The sequence below is a fragment of the Sphaeramia orbicularis genome, chromosome 5, assembly GCF_902148855.1.
Source record: "Sphaeramia orbicularis chromosome 5, fSphaOr1.1, whole genome shotgun sequence".
Lineage (NCBI taxonomy): Eukaryota > Metazoa > Chordata > Actinopteri > Kurtiformes > Apogonidae > Sphaeramia > Sphaeramia orbicularis.
The window spans coordinates 46,071,019-46,088,868 of NC_043961.1; the positions used below are offsets into that span (position 1 = coordinate 46,071,019).

The 17,850-nt window shown below is 39.9% G+C and overlaps 2 protein-coding genes across 2 annotated transcripts; both read right to left on the reverse strand.

Moving 5' to 3' along the window:
- Window positions 1–3,661: 3,661 nt before the first annotated feature.
- LOC115419942 (odorant receptor 131-2-like) lies at window positions 3,662–4,686 on the reverse strand. The gene is made up of 2 exons (XM_030135014.1): window positions 4,531–4,686; window positions 3,662–4,441 (listed from the first exon to the last, which is right to left on the reverse strand). The coding sequence occupies exons 1-2, from the start codon at window positions 4,684–4,686 to the stop codon at window positions 3,662–3,664; spliced, it is 936 nt and encodes a 311-aa protein (XP_029990874.1).
- Window positions 4,687–7,176: 2,490 nt separating this feature from the next.
- LOC115419943 (odorant receptor 131-2-like) lies at window positions 7,177–8,180 on the reverse strand. The gene is made up of 2 exons (XM_030135015.1): window positions 8,025–8,180; window positions 7,177–7,947 (listed from the first exon to the last, which is right to left on the reverse strand). The coding sequence occupies exons 1-2, from the start codon at window positions 8,178–8,180 to the stop codon at window positions 7,177–7,179; spliced, it is 927 nt and encodes a 308-aa protein (XP_029990875.1).
- Window positions 8,181–17,850: the final 9,670 nt, after the last annotated feature.

Genomic DNA, 17,850 nt, shown 5'->3' on the forward strand with positions numbered 1-17,850 from the left:
TCAAGAGATTAAAATTGCTTTTTATAAGAACACTTTTATGGGGGAAAATTATAAAAATAAAATATACGAACCTAAGCATTATTTCTGTACTGTTAAACAGCTTCTCTTTCTTAGGGCGCAATCGCTTGGAGCAGACTGAATGCACAGTAGTTCGCTGCAAATCCAGATGTGTGACAAATTTGTCAGCTTCACTTCCATAAAGGTCCCAGGACCTTCCTGCAGTTGGCAGATTGCAGTATTTCATGACCCAGCACAGTCTTGCTTCACTCCAATGACCTAAATCAAAGTGAGATTTGACCTCTAAAAGTGTTTTGCATACATCAACATCAGTTGCATGTGCCTCAAGCCAAGTATGAATATGTTCTCTGTTCAGAAGAGGAGCCAAAAGAACAAGCATGTTGTCCACTGTACAGGTGTTAACAATTCAAATTTTGCTGTGGGGTAAAGTGATAGTTCCTCCCCAGTGGAGGGTATGCTCTCCTGGTTGCTACTTTGGTAATTTTGTGGGAGACCTGAAGTACACCCCTTTTTTTTAAAGTTCTTTCTTTTTGGTTGCCACTTCTGAAGGGCATGGTCAAAGCTAGTTTTCATGCGCTTCTTTTTTAAGGCATGTGGCATGGCTTTCACATTTTGTTTGTGTATTCCTTCAGTCATCCATTAATATTGGCTTGAAGTCTACGGATGAAGATGCCAGGTTGCAGCCTCTGTTTGTCATGAAGAATGTCTTTTTTGACAGTCTTCATCCAGTTTTCAGCTAGAGATGTTGTGTCATGCTTTTTCCCATCCTCGAGAAGCAAGCCTGTCAAGAGAGGATCGATGGTCATGTATGTTTTTGTGATATACCCCAGCATTTTTGTGTTGTGCATGAAATTATCTGGACTGTTTCTGGCTGCATTGGCTTCTGCAATAGCTTCTACGGGGGAATGGACTTTCTGAAAATGAGATGAAAATATTGTCCTATAGGTGATGCTTCATTAAACTCTCCATCTTCAGTATAGTGTCGGCTACATCTTGCTCCAGTATGCTGTCATAGAGCATTTGTAAAGCTGAGGAATAGTCAGGATGTGAGTCTGTAGTGGGAGACAGCATGACTACACACGGACTCTTGTAGAGGGCCTCAAGATCCCTCAATGATTTGACATTTATCATCAGGCCAAATGTGTGCTTTATATATTTTTTGCATGCTTTCTCTTTTACTTCACTTGTCACGTCGGGCAACATTTGTTAGGACATGGGCGGAACATATGTAGACAACACTTTTTCCCCCCACTCTTGCCCTTCCTCTAGCACTGCCCACGCACGGGCTAGGTATGGTTCAAGCTCTTAATGGTTGACAGATAAGAGTATCCCATGTAGAAATGGCCAACTAAAATCAATTTCTATTCAAGTAGGAAGCCCATTGTTTGGTTTCCCTGTTTGCAGGTGCCGAAAGTAGCGCAGGAAAAAATTGCTCACATTTGTTGTGCTGTGGCTGTTGCTGATCATTTCTGCTACAGGAATTGGTGGGTCACCTTTTTCTTTTCCTTTTAAAAGGACAGGATAATCTTTATGTAGACATCTTTATGTAGACATTCTGCAATGGTTGCATCAGAAGAAATCTTTCGCAGAACCTGTTTTGAGCCAAAGTTGGTTGTGTTTCCAGCTTCATATTGGAGATCAGACACCGTGCCAACTTTGTCATAATAAATTTTGAACGGTAGTATTGTATAAATTTGCCATTCAGCCACACTTAACCAACCTTCCCAACCCAGCTACTGTTATCAGGTGACTTTTGGCAGCTGCTGGATGCATCTATAACTAGCAGTAGGAGAAGCTCAAGTGTCCTAGCAGATGCAACTATAGAGGTGGATTGTTATCTGGCAGAGGTCAACATCCCAAGATCTGAGATTCCATGTGTGAGGGTGTTTTCCATGGTGGGAGACATTCTGCAAAAGAGGAACCACCTCAATCCAGGCACAATAGAGAAACTTTTTTTTTTAATAAAAATGAATGAAAAGGTAAACTCTTGTATTGCTTTTATTGCAAGGACAATTCTGAACAAAGTATTGTGTCTGCATGGGTGTCCACATATATACATACAGAACATACAATAGATCAGGGGTGTCCAATCCTGGTCCTTGAGGGCCGGTATCCTGCTTGTTTTAGATGTATCCCTCTTCCAACACACCTGATTCAAATGATAAGCCTATCATCAAGCTCTGCAGAAGCCTGATAACGACCATCGGGTGTGCTGGAAGAGGGAAACATGCAGAATACCGGCCCTCGAGGACCAGGATTGGACACCCCTATAAAGATTTATCCGATGTTTATTATTACTGTGTATCAAAGTTATTACCTCCGCCTGGAGGTATTGTGATCCCTTTGCTTTGTGTGTTTGCGTGTTTGCTTGTTAGCAAGATAACTCAAAAAGTTATGGATGGATTTTCATGAAATTTTCAGGAAATGTTGATACTGGCACAAAGAAGAAATTATTAAATTTTGGTAGTGATGGGGCAGATCTGTCTTGGCGGAGGTCTGCGCTCTCCAAGTGCTTTTCTTGTTCATACTAAATTTCAGGTCATAGTAATACAGCAATGCCTGCCATATTTTCATTTGAACAGCAGATGACAGTATTCACTGTTTCGTTGAGGCCTCAAGTAGTGAACCCTTTGGTGAAGCAATGTGCTGGAAAGCCTTGGTGATTAATGGAGCTTCATTTGACCATCACTAGCTGTCACCACCCTACCCTTACCTAACATCAACACAAAATAGAAAACAAAAGACAAGCTGTGGGACCTAACTCCTCATCTGAAAAACAGGCGAAAATGTAATTGGGAAACAAAAAGGGCTTCTTCCTGCTCCCTGTTAACTGTCACACTATTCACTCTATTCACAATGTTCAATTCTCAGCAGAAAAACTCCAATCACATGGTCTCCATCATTGGAAATGGGAAGAGACAAAAAAAAAAAAAAAAAAAAAAAAAAGGGGGGGGGGGGGGGGGGGGGGGGGGGGGGACAGCACCAGTCAGTTTAAGTTTTCACTCCAGCCGATCAGCTATCAGCTTCCCCCAGTCACACACCTGCAGCTGATCAACTACATAACTAACATAACTACAGTAATTGGAGGCATTGAAAAGTGGGAGAGATAGAGCTGTCAATTAAAAACCAAACAGTAATACATGACCCATCAAGACCACATGGGTCATGAGACTGTCCTGTTCTGTGGACTTGTTTGCATTGTTTTGTTCATTTGTTTTTGTGCATTTAAAAGTTTGATAAAAATAATCAAAAGTGAGAATGCTTTTGTAACAGAAGAAATGCACAAATAAAGCTTCTCCTGAAAACACTAAATGCAAAAGGGTTTATCAACACACAAACCATTCATATTTGCCAAGTTAGGCTAAAATATGAGGCTACAAATGACACTAAATTACGAGCTGTTTGGGAGCCAAAAGAGCCGAAAGAGCTGGCGCCACTTTGGGAGCTGTGCAAAAAGGGCTGGCTCTCTGACAGAAGAAAGAACTTTCCATCACTACTGGCAAGGTCTGGATCACTTAAGACACTCACAGCATCTCAGAAACAGGCATATGTAGAACGCAGCTTGCATGAGGTCATGTTTTACTTATTTCACACCTTACAATATAGAACACCAATCCTAACTACCAATCTCCACCTTTTGTCGCTATCTAGTCTGTTTTGTGATGCACAGCTGATGTTTTCTTAAGTGCTGTCTAAATGTTGTGTCTCGTATCCCATATACAATAGGACTGACAAATCTAGGAAGGACCTGAATGATGATATAGCAAACAAAGTACACATGTAAATAATTTTTAGGGAACAAATTCAACAGAAACTGTAGAACATTTGGGAATACATAGGTCAGCATGCACAATAGTAACTGAAAGCCATGAAGCACGATGGTGTTCCTGGCCTTCTTTGCATCTGCATTAGCTGATTTAACTGCTTTTGCCGCAAAGAATATTTGGAAGTAAGAATATAAGAGGGTCAGCCAAACACCAACAAGATAGATTATATACAACACATTTTTCTTTTTAGCAATAATGGGATTTCTAAAGATTTCCTCTGGAATACACACAACAGTAGAAAAGAATAACTTTATGGGCTCGGTCACAATCATAAAAAACACGTCAGACAGGGTTGTCATTGCACTCACTGCCCAGATAAAACTGATCAGGATATATGTTCTTTTAATAGTGCAGAGCTCTGCATGTTGCAGTGGTAAACAAATAGCAATATAGCATTCCACTGCCATGACAGCTAGATTTAGTGGAGAGTTAATGGTGGTGAACACAGCAAAGATAATGAGCACACAACAAAGGGAAAAATTTATTTTGTAGATAGTATAACTTAACACAAGCAGGATGATTGTTGTAGTGAGCTGAATCATATCATTGACCACCAGGTGGATGAATAGGATGTAACGAGGATTCATATAAAATATCTAGAGGGAAAAAGAAAGGAGTGAGTCAGTCAGTCTTTGACACAGCATCAGCAATCATAACAAAAGAAACATTAACAACAAATTCTGACCTGGTGTTTTCTGAACGTGTAAATCAGGGATCCATTTATGTAGTTGATTGTGAGTCCAAGAGTCAGAACAACCACATTTTTAGCCACAGCTGCACTGTAAGAGTCTCTTTGACCAACAGCATTTGACACATTGTGGCCATAAGATGATGAATTCATGGAGTTGACATAAAGACCCTGAAAGTCTGTTGTTGAACAATTATTAACAATGATCTCAATGTTGTAATTAATTCGATCTGTTGAATAAAAATGCTTGTCATGGTTTACATTGTTTGCTAATACTGACGATTAAACCAAAAACATTACCACATTCTTTACAATGTTAAGCCAAACTCTTTAAAATATGACAGTTATATGTTTTTTTTTCCTTTTAACATTTGAATAGTGCTTTAAATAAGGAGTAATATACTGAGGATTGTCATTCTCTGAGTGAGAGCAGCCCTTTCCCTACAAGTAACAAAAATAAAATCCTTTTTAAAAAAACAAATAAACAGTCCCCTAAATGTAATTACTTTGAGAAATACATTTTTGTTTTTACCCCTGTTATAGAGACATCACTGCACTTACAGTGAGACAGTATCAAAGTCTTACCTCAGATCATACACTTTCCTCGCCTGTTGGACCGGTCATGCAATGACTCTGAATTTGGTTTCATGGTTTTATGTTAAACAGGGGACAATGAGCCCTGCTGAACATCAGAAATGATGTATCAATGGCTTAGTGGCATCATTTGTGCATAGATACAGTGATTGGATCATGGCCTACTCAGTCAAATTAAGACCAGCCAACCAAAACAAAACTTTAATATTTTCCCTATCTTAATTCTAAACCATGCACAGTCAGTTAAAATCAGGCCAAAATACACACACTGTAAAATGTAACGTATTGTTTCAACTTAAAAATATAAGCGAAAGGGCTGACTTACATTTTTACGTCACATGAACAAACACAGCTCATTCTCCTAACATACATCATGTCTCAATGAAATATCCCTAGTTGTGTGTACCCCTGTCTTCGTTTTTTGGACACAGATTTGTTAGTTAGATGAACTCTTAGGATAGTTGTTTGAACTTACAAATTGCATTCAATTGAATTTTGCTTTGGTTGATACGGGACTCGAACCGAGTTTGCAAGACCGTATTTAGCAAACTTGATATTGGGAAACAGCCTCTGATTGGATGGTAAGAACAAAACTTATTTGGTATACCTTCGGCAATATTCTTTTTGATTCATGCCAATAAAGCTAATTTAATTGAATTAAACTGAAGTATTAATAGATTTGAGGTAGAATTTTTTTTATGCCCATATTGGCTGACAGAGGAGAGGAAACCTCGATGCTAGCTAGCTTGTGGAGTGGACATTCTCTACCCTCAAGAGAATTGAAACTTATAGCAGGAATACAACTGGACAGAGGAGACTCTCAGCCTTGGCCTCCATGGGCATAAAAAAGGACTTATTAAATAGAATTGAAACTTAAGTTTTCCTGCACAAAGAAAGAAGGTTGGGTTTCGTAAATAAATAATGAGCATCTCTGGTGAGTAGGCTTTGATGCTTTTTATTTAAATTTTGTTATGTTTGTGCCATGTTATTAGATAGATATTGATTCTGAACTGCTCCAGATGATGTACATGGTGCAATTGTGGTTAAAGTGTAGATTTCTCCAGATTCTCTGAGTGTTTTAATTGTGTGACTGCTGATACATTCAGTTATCACTGAATGTTATTACTGTTCTATCTACAAATTTTGTACAATTAAAATCATTCAAGTAATAAAATATTCAGCTCATTACGTACATGATTGCGTAATTTTTCTGCCTTTTATAATTTTAAAATATTTTGTCTCTTCAAAATAAATTTAAGATGATTTGGAAACTTCATCCAACTCCTTCAAACCATTTCCAGCTGAAACTTCATCAACTTCTACAAACGTCAGCCTTTCAGCTTTATTCAAACTTTAAGCAAGTCACAAGACTTTCAGGTTTTATTATGTTATTCAGCAGTGACATCAATCAAACATTTAGCTGTTCAGCTTTTAACAAAAATTTTACACTAAACCTCTTATTACGTTCACAATTTTTTTAATCTACACATAAGGTTACACAAAAATTGTACTCTTTCAGTCGGTATTTTTGAAGTTGTGAAAGTTTCGGCTTAGGGATCCCTTCACTTTTCCCGTTCACTGTTAACCCTGGAATCTTTGCTCAAACACACAAACTCAGTGTTTTCTAACTCACAATGGATCATTTGTTTTTCTCATTTTGACTAAATAACATGCGAAAATGTCAAGCAGACTTTCCTGGACTGATTAATTGTGTAGTTTTAGCAACTGCTTTTTCTGAAAAATATCTCTTAGATGGCCACTGCTGACACTAACCAATGTTCCTACTTTAAATTATTGCAAACGCTTCAATTTCAGTGTTTTAGTTTTACAAAGCTTTCTGTTTCAGCTTCTCCAACTTTCAATGTTTAACTTTCACAAAGTTTTTTCAAGGTGAAATTTTACATCTTAAGTCTTTCCCTGCCATTCTGTGTTGAGCACCGTATGCCTTTAGTGCCTTAGTTTAACTACAGATCTTAAAATTTTAGACTAAGTACAAACACAGCAGGAATGTATCAATGTTAATTTTTTCTCGTGGTGTGATTCGTACTCTCATTGTGTACTGTGCAGCAGACGTTTTTTCAAGTGCTGTCTAAATGTTTTGTCTCGTATCCCATACACAATAGGACTGACAAACCTGGGGAGAATCTGAATGATGATATAGCAACCAAATAACACGTGTGCATGCTTTTTAGGGAACCAAGACAACAGATGCTGTTGCACTGGTGTGAATACAAAGGTCAACATACACAGTAGTAACTGAAAGCTATGAAGCAGGATGGTGTTCCTGGCCTTCTTTGCATCTGCATTAGTTGATTTAGCTGCTTTGGCAACAAGGAATATTTGGACATAAGTGTATAAGAGGGTGAACCAAACCCCAACCAAGTAAATTATATACGACACATTTCTTTTATTAATGCTCAAGGGATGTTGAAACAGGTTGTCTCTCTCACAGAAAATTGTAGAGAAGAAAAACTGCATAGGTTCTGTTGCCAGAATAAGAAAAACGTCAGGCAGGGTAGTGACTGCGCTTGTTGCCCAGATCCAACCAATCAGAATATATGTTCTTTTAATGGTGCAGAGCTCTGCATGTCGTAGTGGTAAACAAACAGCAACATAGCACTCCACTGCCATGACAGCTAGATTTAGTGGAGAGTTAATGGTGGTGAACACAGCAAAGGTAATAATCATACAACAGAGGGAAGCATTAATTTTGTAGAAAATGTAACCTAACACAAACAGACTGATTGTTGAAGTCAGTTGAATCATATCATTGACCACCAGGTGGATGAATAGGATGTAACGAGGATTCATATAAAATATCTAAGGAGAGAAAAAAAATGAAGTCAGTCACAATATTCACTTTAGCAAAAACTTTAAATGCAACAACAAATTCTGACCTGGTGTTTTCTGAAGGTGTGAACCAGGGATCCATTTATGTAGTTGATAATAAGTCCAAGAGTCACAACTATCACATTTTTAGCCACAGCGGATTCAAAAGAATCTCGATAAATGACAGTTGTCGATACATTGTGTCCATAAGATGATGAATTCATAGAGCTGATGTTAGGCCCTTTCAAACCTGTTGTTGAAAAATTATTCATGTTATACTAAGTATTTAATATGGATGATAAAATTTACAACCATCTTTGATCGCATTCACAATATATGCGACAGTATTCAAAGTAGTCAAAGTATAAAAACTACTTGTATACTAACTGTACCTAAATACACCACTGTTGTGTTGAGAATTTTAATGTTTGTGTAGTTATTCAGTCTATTGTAATCTTCCCGTCTCACTAGGTCAATGCTTTCTTCACAAGAAACCAAAAGTGACAGCAAAACTAAATGTCTAAATATGGATGCATTTTTATTAAATAAATAAATACATAAAATTAATAAATTACTGTACATTACAGTGATAAGATACACTTACATAACATGATATATCATATCAAAGATGGTCTTACCTCAGACAGTACACTTCAGTCCACAGATTCACTACTCATAGAATCAGTCTCAAATCAGCATACTGAATTTATACTGTATTGTGTGGAGACCACTTAAGTACTGTACCACTGAGCACTTGACATAACATAGTTATGTTACAGATATGGGTTGCACTAATATGGGAGGTACTTAGTGTTGACAGTGCTATGTGTATAATTTCACTCATAAAACATGAAAAGTTAACCTACTTCCACTTTCAGACTTACTGCAGTACTGAATGAGTGAGTGAGAGTTGAACTTGGGACTTTCATGCTGTGAGGCCTAATCCTGCCTTCACATGCTATGGGAAGTATGGTAAACACTAGCTGCAAACTCAAAAATTGCACATGGATGCCCACTCGTGTCATATTTTTCACTGGAGAACTGGGAAAAACATTTGATCCACGAGCTGCTGAGATGATAATAACATTTGACCTTTTCAACATGGCAGAGAGAAATGAGGGATTCATAGGGAATGATTAAAAAAAAAATGCTTTTCTAAACATTCTGCTGCTGTCGATTCTGAGCTGATGATTATACACATATATAGCATACACAATTTGCAAAAAAAAAAAAAAAAAAATTAAAAACATAATGTAGCAGATGAATTAACACTTCTGAAAAAGTTTTACCCAAATGGCAGTACTTTTGTTTTGGCACATTACAGTTATTATCCAGGCTCTTTACCCAGATGTTTTTTACTTCTAATTTATTATGTATTGTGTACGGTGTTTGGTCTTGTATTCTATTGTTATTGTGTATCATGCTGCTGCTACACTGTTATTTCCTAGTTTGGGATAAATACATCTCATCTGTCTGTTTGCCATCCGTCTGTCCATCTATCCATCCAGTCATAGTAAATTGTGTGTTAAGCAGCATAAATGCTAACTACCTCCCAGAACAGCAGGCATTATTGACCTGTGACAGCTGTTATGACCCAGTTTGTTCACATATAAATAAACAAGCACATGCTAGGAGAAAATGAAAAAAGGACTTATTTAACAAAAATTAATTAGTTTTACCAAAGTAACCAAAAGGTATCATTCAACATGGAGTTAACTTGCATGGAATTAAGCCTGCTGCATACTCCACAAGAACAGAGAACTTTCTTCTTGCTCTTGGGGCTGCAAGAACAAAATAGCATTATTTTGTTCTCACAGCCCCAGTTTTAGAGTTCTCACAACTTCTTCTCAACACACTGTCTTGGGCAGAACTATGGTAGCGATCAGTTACCATAATCTAAATTAAAATGCATTTGAAGAAATGCTTTTTCATTTTAAGAATATGGCTGCATTATTTGTGTTACGACCCTGGGGTTGTATATGTATATGTGTCATTTATTATGTCATCCCACACTGGCCTGTAGAGGGCCAGTGGTGCTTTTGTGTGTACATGTATTACAAGTGCGTGTGCTGAAGTGCAGGTGGCTGTCCCAGATTGGAGGAACGTGCGCCTTGCGGATTGGCCAGCCTGGAACGCACGATCCACTAATTGGTGGAGAAAAACGGAGTCCGCTTTTAAAATGAGCCTGATTACAGCCCAGCCCCGCTCCTCGACCTTGCCCAGCTCCCAACCAACGCCGCCAGTTTTGTTTTATGATTTCAGAAAGAGAGAGAAAGAGTTTTGGAATTTTGGCATTTGTTTTGATCATATTGTAAATAGTTTATAGTCACCGCAGCACGTGTTAAGGGGGAGAAGTCTATTTTATTTTATTACGTTTTCTCCTGTTTTGAGTTAGGAGGCCAGGTTAGACCTGTGTATTTCGATTTCTTTATTTTGATTAGAGAAGTATAGAGCGTTTGAGTTGGTTTTGTTTGTTATTTTGCCACTGCTCACCCTAAAATAAATAAATTGCTGCTCGGCTTTAATTTAACATTTACTGTCACGGTCTTCTTTGGGAGTGGGATTCGAGTGGGAGTCATTTTATGTTGTGCCTTTTGTGCCCCTAGACTAGGGCGTAACATAAATTGGGGGCTTGTCCGGGATGTCATCTATTTCATGTTTTTTAAAAAATTGTTTGATAGGTTTCTTTCTGTCGGTTTTTCTGCAGGTTTTACAGCCTGATTAGTCATGTCTCGTTTTCACGTGTTTGGTTGGCAGACCTCTCGGTTGAGTCATGGCAGATTTTGAACTGGATGACTTTGCAACAAGTTCTACTGAAAGTAAATTAGATAGATGTAAAAAAAAAAAAAAAAAAAAAGTGATCTCTTGTTAGCAGCCAGTTTCTTTGAGGTGAGTGTGCTGCTTAACGCCAAAAAAGCTGAATTGGCGCTGAATGAGAAGGGTGTGATTGCTTCTTCAGTTGGGATTATTGGGGCGGGTGGAGATGGTGTTAAGGTGCCTGTAGTGGCCAAAGAGCCGTCACCCTGGCTTGATCCACTTGTTCCACCTGGCCCAGTAGGCGACGATCTCACAATGACTCTCTGCCTGAAGGACATTGAGCTGCGGAACAGAGAACTGAAGGTCCAGTCTGAGCCTTGGAGCTCAAAAAGGTACAACCTTCCTCCCCGCTGTTGCCTGGTAGAACCCCCACAGCAACCCCTTCACAACCTGACAGCTTTGATGTGAGTAGGCATATTGCACTTGTACCTCCTTTTCGTGAATCTGAAGTGGATTCTTATTTTTGTGCATATGAACGAATTGCAGCAATGCTGAGGTGGCCAAAAGATGTGTGGTCACTGTTGCTGCAGTGTAAATTAGTCGGTAAAGAGCGAGAAGTCTGTGCTAGTCTCTCTATAGAAGAGAGTTTCAGTTATAACATTGTTAAGGCCACTGTGCTCTGCGCCTATGAATTGGTTCCAGAAGCCTATAGGCAAAAATTCAGACTGTGAGAAATCGGCTAACCAAACATACGTCAAGTTTGTATGCGAAAAAACCATCTTATTTGATGAGTGGTGTAAACTGAGCAAATTTAAATCATTTGATCAACTGCATTGTTGTCTATTTAAATGAACAGAAAATCACTGCTCTTGCTGCACCTGCTGTGCGTTTTGACAAGTTTGTGTTGACACACAAAAATGTTTTTTCCTCTTCATTCGGCCACGATTGCGCAAGCCCCACAGAGAAGCATAAGTTCCAAAAACCTTCTCGGAGTAACACCCCCACTCAAATAGAGAAACTGGAATGTTATTATTGTCATGAAGTGGGACATCCAATTGGTGTATGCCCTGTCTTAAAAAAAAAGAACCAGACTAAATTCGTTAAGAGTCCCAATAAAAATCCCTCTGCTGTCGCTCTCATTCAGTCCAAGCCACACCGTTCTCTACAGACAGACAAAATTGATGAGGATTTTAAGCCTTTAATTTCTTCGGGTTTTGTGTGTCTGGTGGGTGGAGAAGGCAAGCAGATCCCAATTCAGATCCTCAGAGACATGGGAACTAAACACTCTTTTACCATGTGGAGTTTTACCACCCTCTGTTAACATGTATGTAGGCACAGATCTTCTCGTCTGGGGAATTAAAATGAGTGTTCTTCAAGTGCCTTTACACGTGATCAGTCTCGCCTCCTCCTTTATCACAAGTGAGGTACGTGTGGGAGTTTGTGATGAATTACCGGTAGCTGGTGTTGATCTTATTTTGGGGAACGATTTGGCTGGTGGAAAGGTTTTTCCCTCGCCGGAGGTTGTGGAAATTCCTAACACTGAGATGTGTAATGCGGTTCACACAGTGTTAGATGTGCCCCCTATTTTCCCAGTGTGTGCCATAACACGTGTACAAACACGGAAATTTGGACAATTAGTGGATCTCAGTGATTCCTTTTTGTGTAGTGATTGTGATCCACCAAGCTCAAACCTTGAAAGTAAAGAAAATCTGTCTTCGTCTGTTGAGCTCTTACCAGATGACAAAAATTTTACATTTGCCATAGATAAACCTCAGCTGGTTAATGCCCAGCAATGTGATCTAACTTTAAGTTCTTGTATGTCCCTGGTAACAGCACAAAGAGATAACAAAAAAAATGTTTCTTACCAACTTGTTGATGGAGTTCTAGTTCGCCACTGGTACTCAGGTTCCACGTTTAAGGGTGACTCAGTTTGCCAAATAGTGGTGCCTCGGCCTTTCCGTTTTCACGTTCTTAGCCTGGCCCATGACCACTGTCTGTCAGGTCATTTAGGGATAAGAAAGACTTACAACCATATCCTGTGGCCAGGACTCAAAACTGATGTCATTAAATTTTGCCGCTCCAGCCATTCCTGCCAAGTCGCTGGTAAACCAAATCAGGTTATCCCTGTTGCTCCACTGAAACTGATCCCGATGGTTGTGGAACCATTTGAACACGTCATCGTGGATTGTGTTGGGCCTTTGCCAAAAACTGAGTCCGGTAACCAGTATATCCTTACCATGATGTGTGCCACAACACATTACCCGGAAGTGGTGCCATTATGCACGATAAAATCTAGAGCAGTAGTGAAAGCGTTGTTGAAATTTTTCTCCACTTTTGGTTTACCGACAAGCATCCAGTCTGATCAGGGAACTAATTTCATGTCCAAAGTATTTGCTCAGGTAATGGCAGAGCTGGCGATAAAACATCGTAAACCTAGTGCATACCATCCAGAGAGTCAGGGCACATTGGAAAGGTTTCACCAGATACTGAAAAGTATGCTTTGTAAATTCTATTCTGAGACAAAATGGGAGTGGGATGAAGGGTTGTCACTCCTGCTTTTTGCTATTAGGGAAACAACACAGGAATCCCTCGGTTTCAGTCTGGCAGACCTTGTTTTTGGACACACCGTGGTCCTCTGTGGTTGTTGCGGGAAAGATGGCTTGCAGACAAGCCAACTCCCTCGCAAAACATTCTCGATTATGTCAGCTCGTTTTGTGAAAAATTGCACTCTGCCTGTAAGATAGCCTGGAACTCTCTCTCTTCGGCTCAAGGAAAAATGAAACGACGCTTTGACCAAACGTCTGCTGCATGGATGTTTGAGCCAGGTGAGCCCGTGTTGGCCTTGCTCCCTGTTTTGGATTCTGCTTTGCAGGCAAAATTCTGTGGTCCTTACGTGATTGAAAAAAAAAAAACTCAGTGAAACAGATTATGTCATAAGGACTCCTGATCATATAAAGAAAAGTAGAGTGTGCTATATAAACATGCTTAAAAGGTATGAAACACGTAATGTGGCACCTGACATCACTCCAATTCATGACACGGTTGCACCTGTTGCCTCTGTGTCTGCCCCTCAGACCTCCTATAGTCCACAAGATGATGGGCTGAGGGACAGACATGCTCCTGTTCCCTGTGCGCAATTGAAAAATTCTGAAATTTTGGCAAATCTTGACATCCATTTGGTGTGCTGCACTGATTCGGCACGTAAGGACATCTCACCCAGCCACCCAGCTCTGTTTAAGGACATACCATCTCAAACTCATGTGTTAAGTCATGATATTGATGTGGATGGACATAAACTGATAAAACTTAATGTGTACCGTGTGCATCTGAATAAACGCTTTGCTGTCCCCAGTGCTAGTTCGTGGAGTTCTCCATCTCTCCTCATTCCAAAACCGGACAACACTCTCAGGTTTTGTAATGACTACAAGAAAATAAATGCCATAACTATACCAGACTCTTTTCCACTTCCTCGCATGACAGATTGTGTAGATTGTGTAGGCTCTGCCCGTTATGACACCAAATTAGACCTACTAAAGGGCTACTGGCAGGTGCCACTCACACCGAGAGCATCACAGATCAGCGTGTTTGTCACGCCAGATTGCTTCTTACAGTACACTGTCATGCCATTTGACCTCAAGAATGCCCCAACTACTTTTCAGCACCTAATGAATACCATGCTGACAGGTGTGAAGAACTGTGAGGTTTATCTGGACGATATAGTATCGTATTCCATGTCTTGATCAGAGCATCTTGAAACACTCTGTGAAATTTTTAATAAGTTGCAAGCAGCTTCGCTTACGTTAAACTTGGCTAAATGCAAATTTGGTAAGGCAGTGGTAAACTATCTAGGTAAACAGGTGGGTCAGGGCCAAGTCCTTCCTGTTTCTGCAAAAGTGCAAACAATTTTGGATTTTCCAGTTCCAGAAATGCATCGTGAGCTCTGCTGGTTTCTAGGCATGACTGGCTACTATTGTGGTTTTTGCAGAAATTTTGTATTTTCTATAATTTTGTATCTCCATTGACTAACCTCATTAGTCCTCTCAAACCATTTCATTGGGATAATAACTGCCAATCTGCTTTTGAAGCTGCGCCTGTGCTGGCTGCACCCGACTTTAGCTCTCCATTTAAACTTGAGGTGGATGCTAGTGCACACGGTGCGGGTGCAGTGCTGCTCCAAGAACATGCGCGAGGTATAGAACACCCAGTGTACTACTTCTCAAAGAAGTTTAATAAACACCAATTGCACTATAGTACCACTGACAAGGAAGCTTTGGCATTGTTACTAGCTTTGCAGCACTTTGAAGTGTACCTCAGTTCCAGCTCTTCCCCTATCATTGTGTATTCAGACCATAACAGCTCATGTTTCTGACTCAGATGCGAAACAGCAACCAGTGCCTCATGCGTTGGTCTCTATTGATCCAGGATTTCAATATTGAGATACTGAGATATAAAAAAGGATTGGAGAATGTTATGGTGGATGCTCTGTCATGATCATGGTAAATCAAACATCTCGATATACGTTTGATTTATTTTGGGTAGGGAGGTGTTACAACCCTGAGGTCGTACATGTATATGTGTCATTTATTATGTCATCCCACACTGGCCTGTAGAGGGCCTGTGGTGTATATGTGTGTACATGTATTAGAAGTGCGTGTGCTTAAGTGCAGGTGGCTGTCCCAGATTGGAGGAACACGCATCCTGCGGACTGGCCAGCCTGGAACTCACAGTCTGCGAACTGGTGAACTTTGTAGTCACCACAGCACATGTTAAGGGTGAGAAGTCTATTTTATTACCTCCGCCAAGGAGGTTATGTTTTTGCCAGGGTTTGTTTGTTTGTCTGTCTGTCTGTCCATTAGTGTGCAACATAACTCAAAAAGTTATGGACAGATTTCGATGAAATTTTCAGGGTTTGTTGGAAATGGGATAAGGAAGAAATGATTAAATTTTGGTGGTGATTGGGGGTGGGGGGGCCCACGGGGGGGGCCACTGATCAGCCTTGGCGGAGGTCTGCACTCTAGAAGCACTCGGAGAGCGTAGACCTCCGCCAAGGCTGATCAGTGCCCGTCCCCCCGATCACCACCAAAATTTAATCATTTCTTCCTTATCACATTTCCAACACACCCTGAAAATTTCATCAAAATCTGTCCATAACTTTTTGAGTTATGTTGCACACTAATGGACAGACAAACAAACAGACAGACAGACAGACAAACAAACCCTGGCAAAAACATAACCTCCTTGGCGGAGGTAATAAATTGCTGCTCGGCTTTAATTTAACATCTACTGTCATGGTCTTCTTTGGGAGTGGGATTCGAGTGGGAGTCATTTTATGTTATGCCTTTTGTACCCCTATACTAGGGTATAATATTTGACTCATAAATAAAATGAGTAGTAAATTATCCAATCTGCATTTTCATTTTCTTATTCAAGATCAGTCATTCTTTAATTTAATTAAAATGAAAAAGAAAAAGACATTTGAGATTTCATTTTAAAAATCTGCCCCAGCAAATAGTTACTAAAATTCAATTAGAAATCTAAAAATTCGAAAATTCACATGCATAAGCAAAATACTTTTTCATTTTAAAGGTGCAGGAGACTTTCGTCACCAATTTTTCATCAAATCTGTAAAACCCCAGTCATACCCTCAGTATCACAAATCCGTAAGTCTTTCTGTGATTACTCACCTGAATCTCTTCCCTCACGGTGAACAATTTCAAAGTATCATCCACCATGAGCAAACCATGTGTTTACAAACAGAGCCGGGAGGTAACTTGGGCATTGTGACATGCATTGTGGGAAGCGGAGTTCCAGCCATTTCCGCGTCGTGTTTGTTAGGGCTGCCGCTGCCAGGTGGAACTCCGCTTGCTTTGCTTTCCTACAGCCGTTTCCATGTTTCAGCCATTTCTGCATCGTGTTTGTTTCATTCATATAATATCATATGGTTGCACTGCTGCTGCCAGGTGGCTGCATGAACTTCTGCACGAACCTCCAAATCTTGAATTGAATCAACCTGTCTTGCACAAATTGATGATTTGTGTACACTGTTCAAAGCAGCCTCCCAAAATTCCTCTGAAATGAACTCCCCAAGTTCACCTTCGCAATATGATTTAATGTTAGAAATAAATGAAGATGAGGAAAGTGCCATGAATGGACTATAACAAGCTCATATGATGCCCTTGAGTGATAAAGGCTTGACAAATAAATGGTCATCGGGTGCTTGTGCTGGCTGATTTGGAAATATAGAGGAAATATTCCTTGCAAAGTTGTGAATTTGTAGACGGCAAAAGAAGTGTGTCCTAGGCATACTGAAGTTCTCACACAGATATTGAAAGATGACAAAAGTCAAAATGTATGATGCAAATCCTGAAATTTCTTGATACCTGCACTGCCCCAAATAAGAATGGCCTTATCCATTATGGAAGGTTTAAAGAAGTGACTGGAATGAACAGGGGATTTAAAAAAAAAAAAAAGTTTGCCAACCAAAGCTTTTCCTTAGTTGAGTCCATATTTTCAGAGAAGTTTTCACCAGCAAATTAGTTGTGTGGGCTGTGAATGATAAAAGGAGAGGTGCATATACATGGGTCGCTAAAGAGGACCGTTTACATGAGCTAGCCTCAATGGACACCAATGAAAGGGCATCTACTTAAATGTTCAGTTAACTAGTTGAAGAATATCCTGGGTTGTACTGATAACAACTTGGGGGAAATATAGCTATAATAGTAGTCCACAGTAGCCCAAATTCTACAGTAGTAGGGGAACCTTACCTTAGTGACTCTTGTGGGAAGACTACTAAAGACAGCAAGTGTAGTATGGGAAAAACTTCACCTGTCCCTTCGCTGACTTGTGAAATGTATGCCATTACTCTGAGAACACAGACTTTTCTCAAAAAGTGCAGCCTCACTGCAACGCTGAGGGCATGTCAAAAACAGAAGGGCCATGTGCCCCAAATAACTCCTAAGCATCAGCAAATCACATTCATCCTCAAGATCTAAGGTGCCACGTCATCTTTGACACCTAGGATTTCACGTGGGTTATCACTTTGCCACACAGTGCAACATCTGTCTCCACAGAGCCTATTACCTGCTCAAAACTGTAGTCCATAGCAGAGCCAGAGCCAATCATGGCCTTAAGATACAA

Excerpts from the sequence above, each read along its gene's own strand:
- LOC115419942 (XM_030135014.1), bottom strand. The coding sequence starts at position 4,686 with ATGAATTCATCATCTTATGGCCACAATGTGTCAAATGCTGTTGGTCAA. Across the intron at positions 4,442-4,530 it reads ACACGTTCAGAAAACACCAG|ATATTTTATATGAATCCTCG; the intron begins GTCAGAATTTGT and ends TTTTCCCTCTAG.
- LOC115419943 (XM_030135015.1), bottom strand. The coding sequence starts at position 8,180 with ATGAATTCATCATCTTATGGACACAATGTATCGACAACTGTCATTTAT. Across the intron at positions 7,948-8,024 it reads ACACCTTCAGAAAACACCAG|ATATTTTATATGAATCCTCG; the intron begins GTCAGAATTTGT and ends TTCTCTCCTTAG.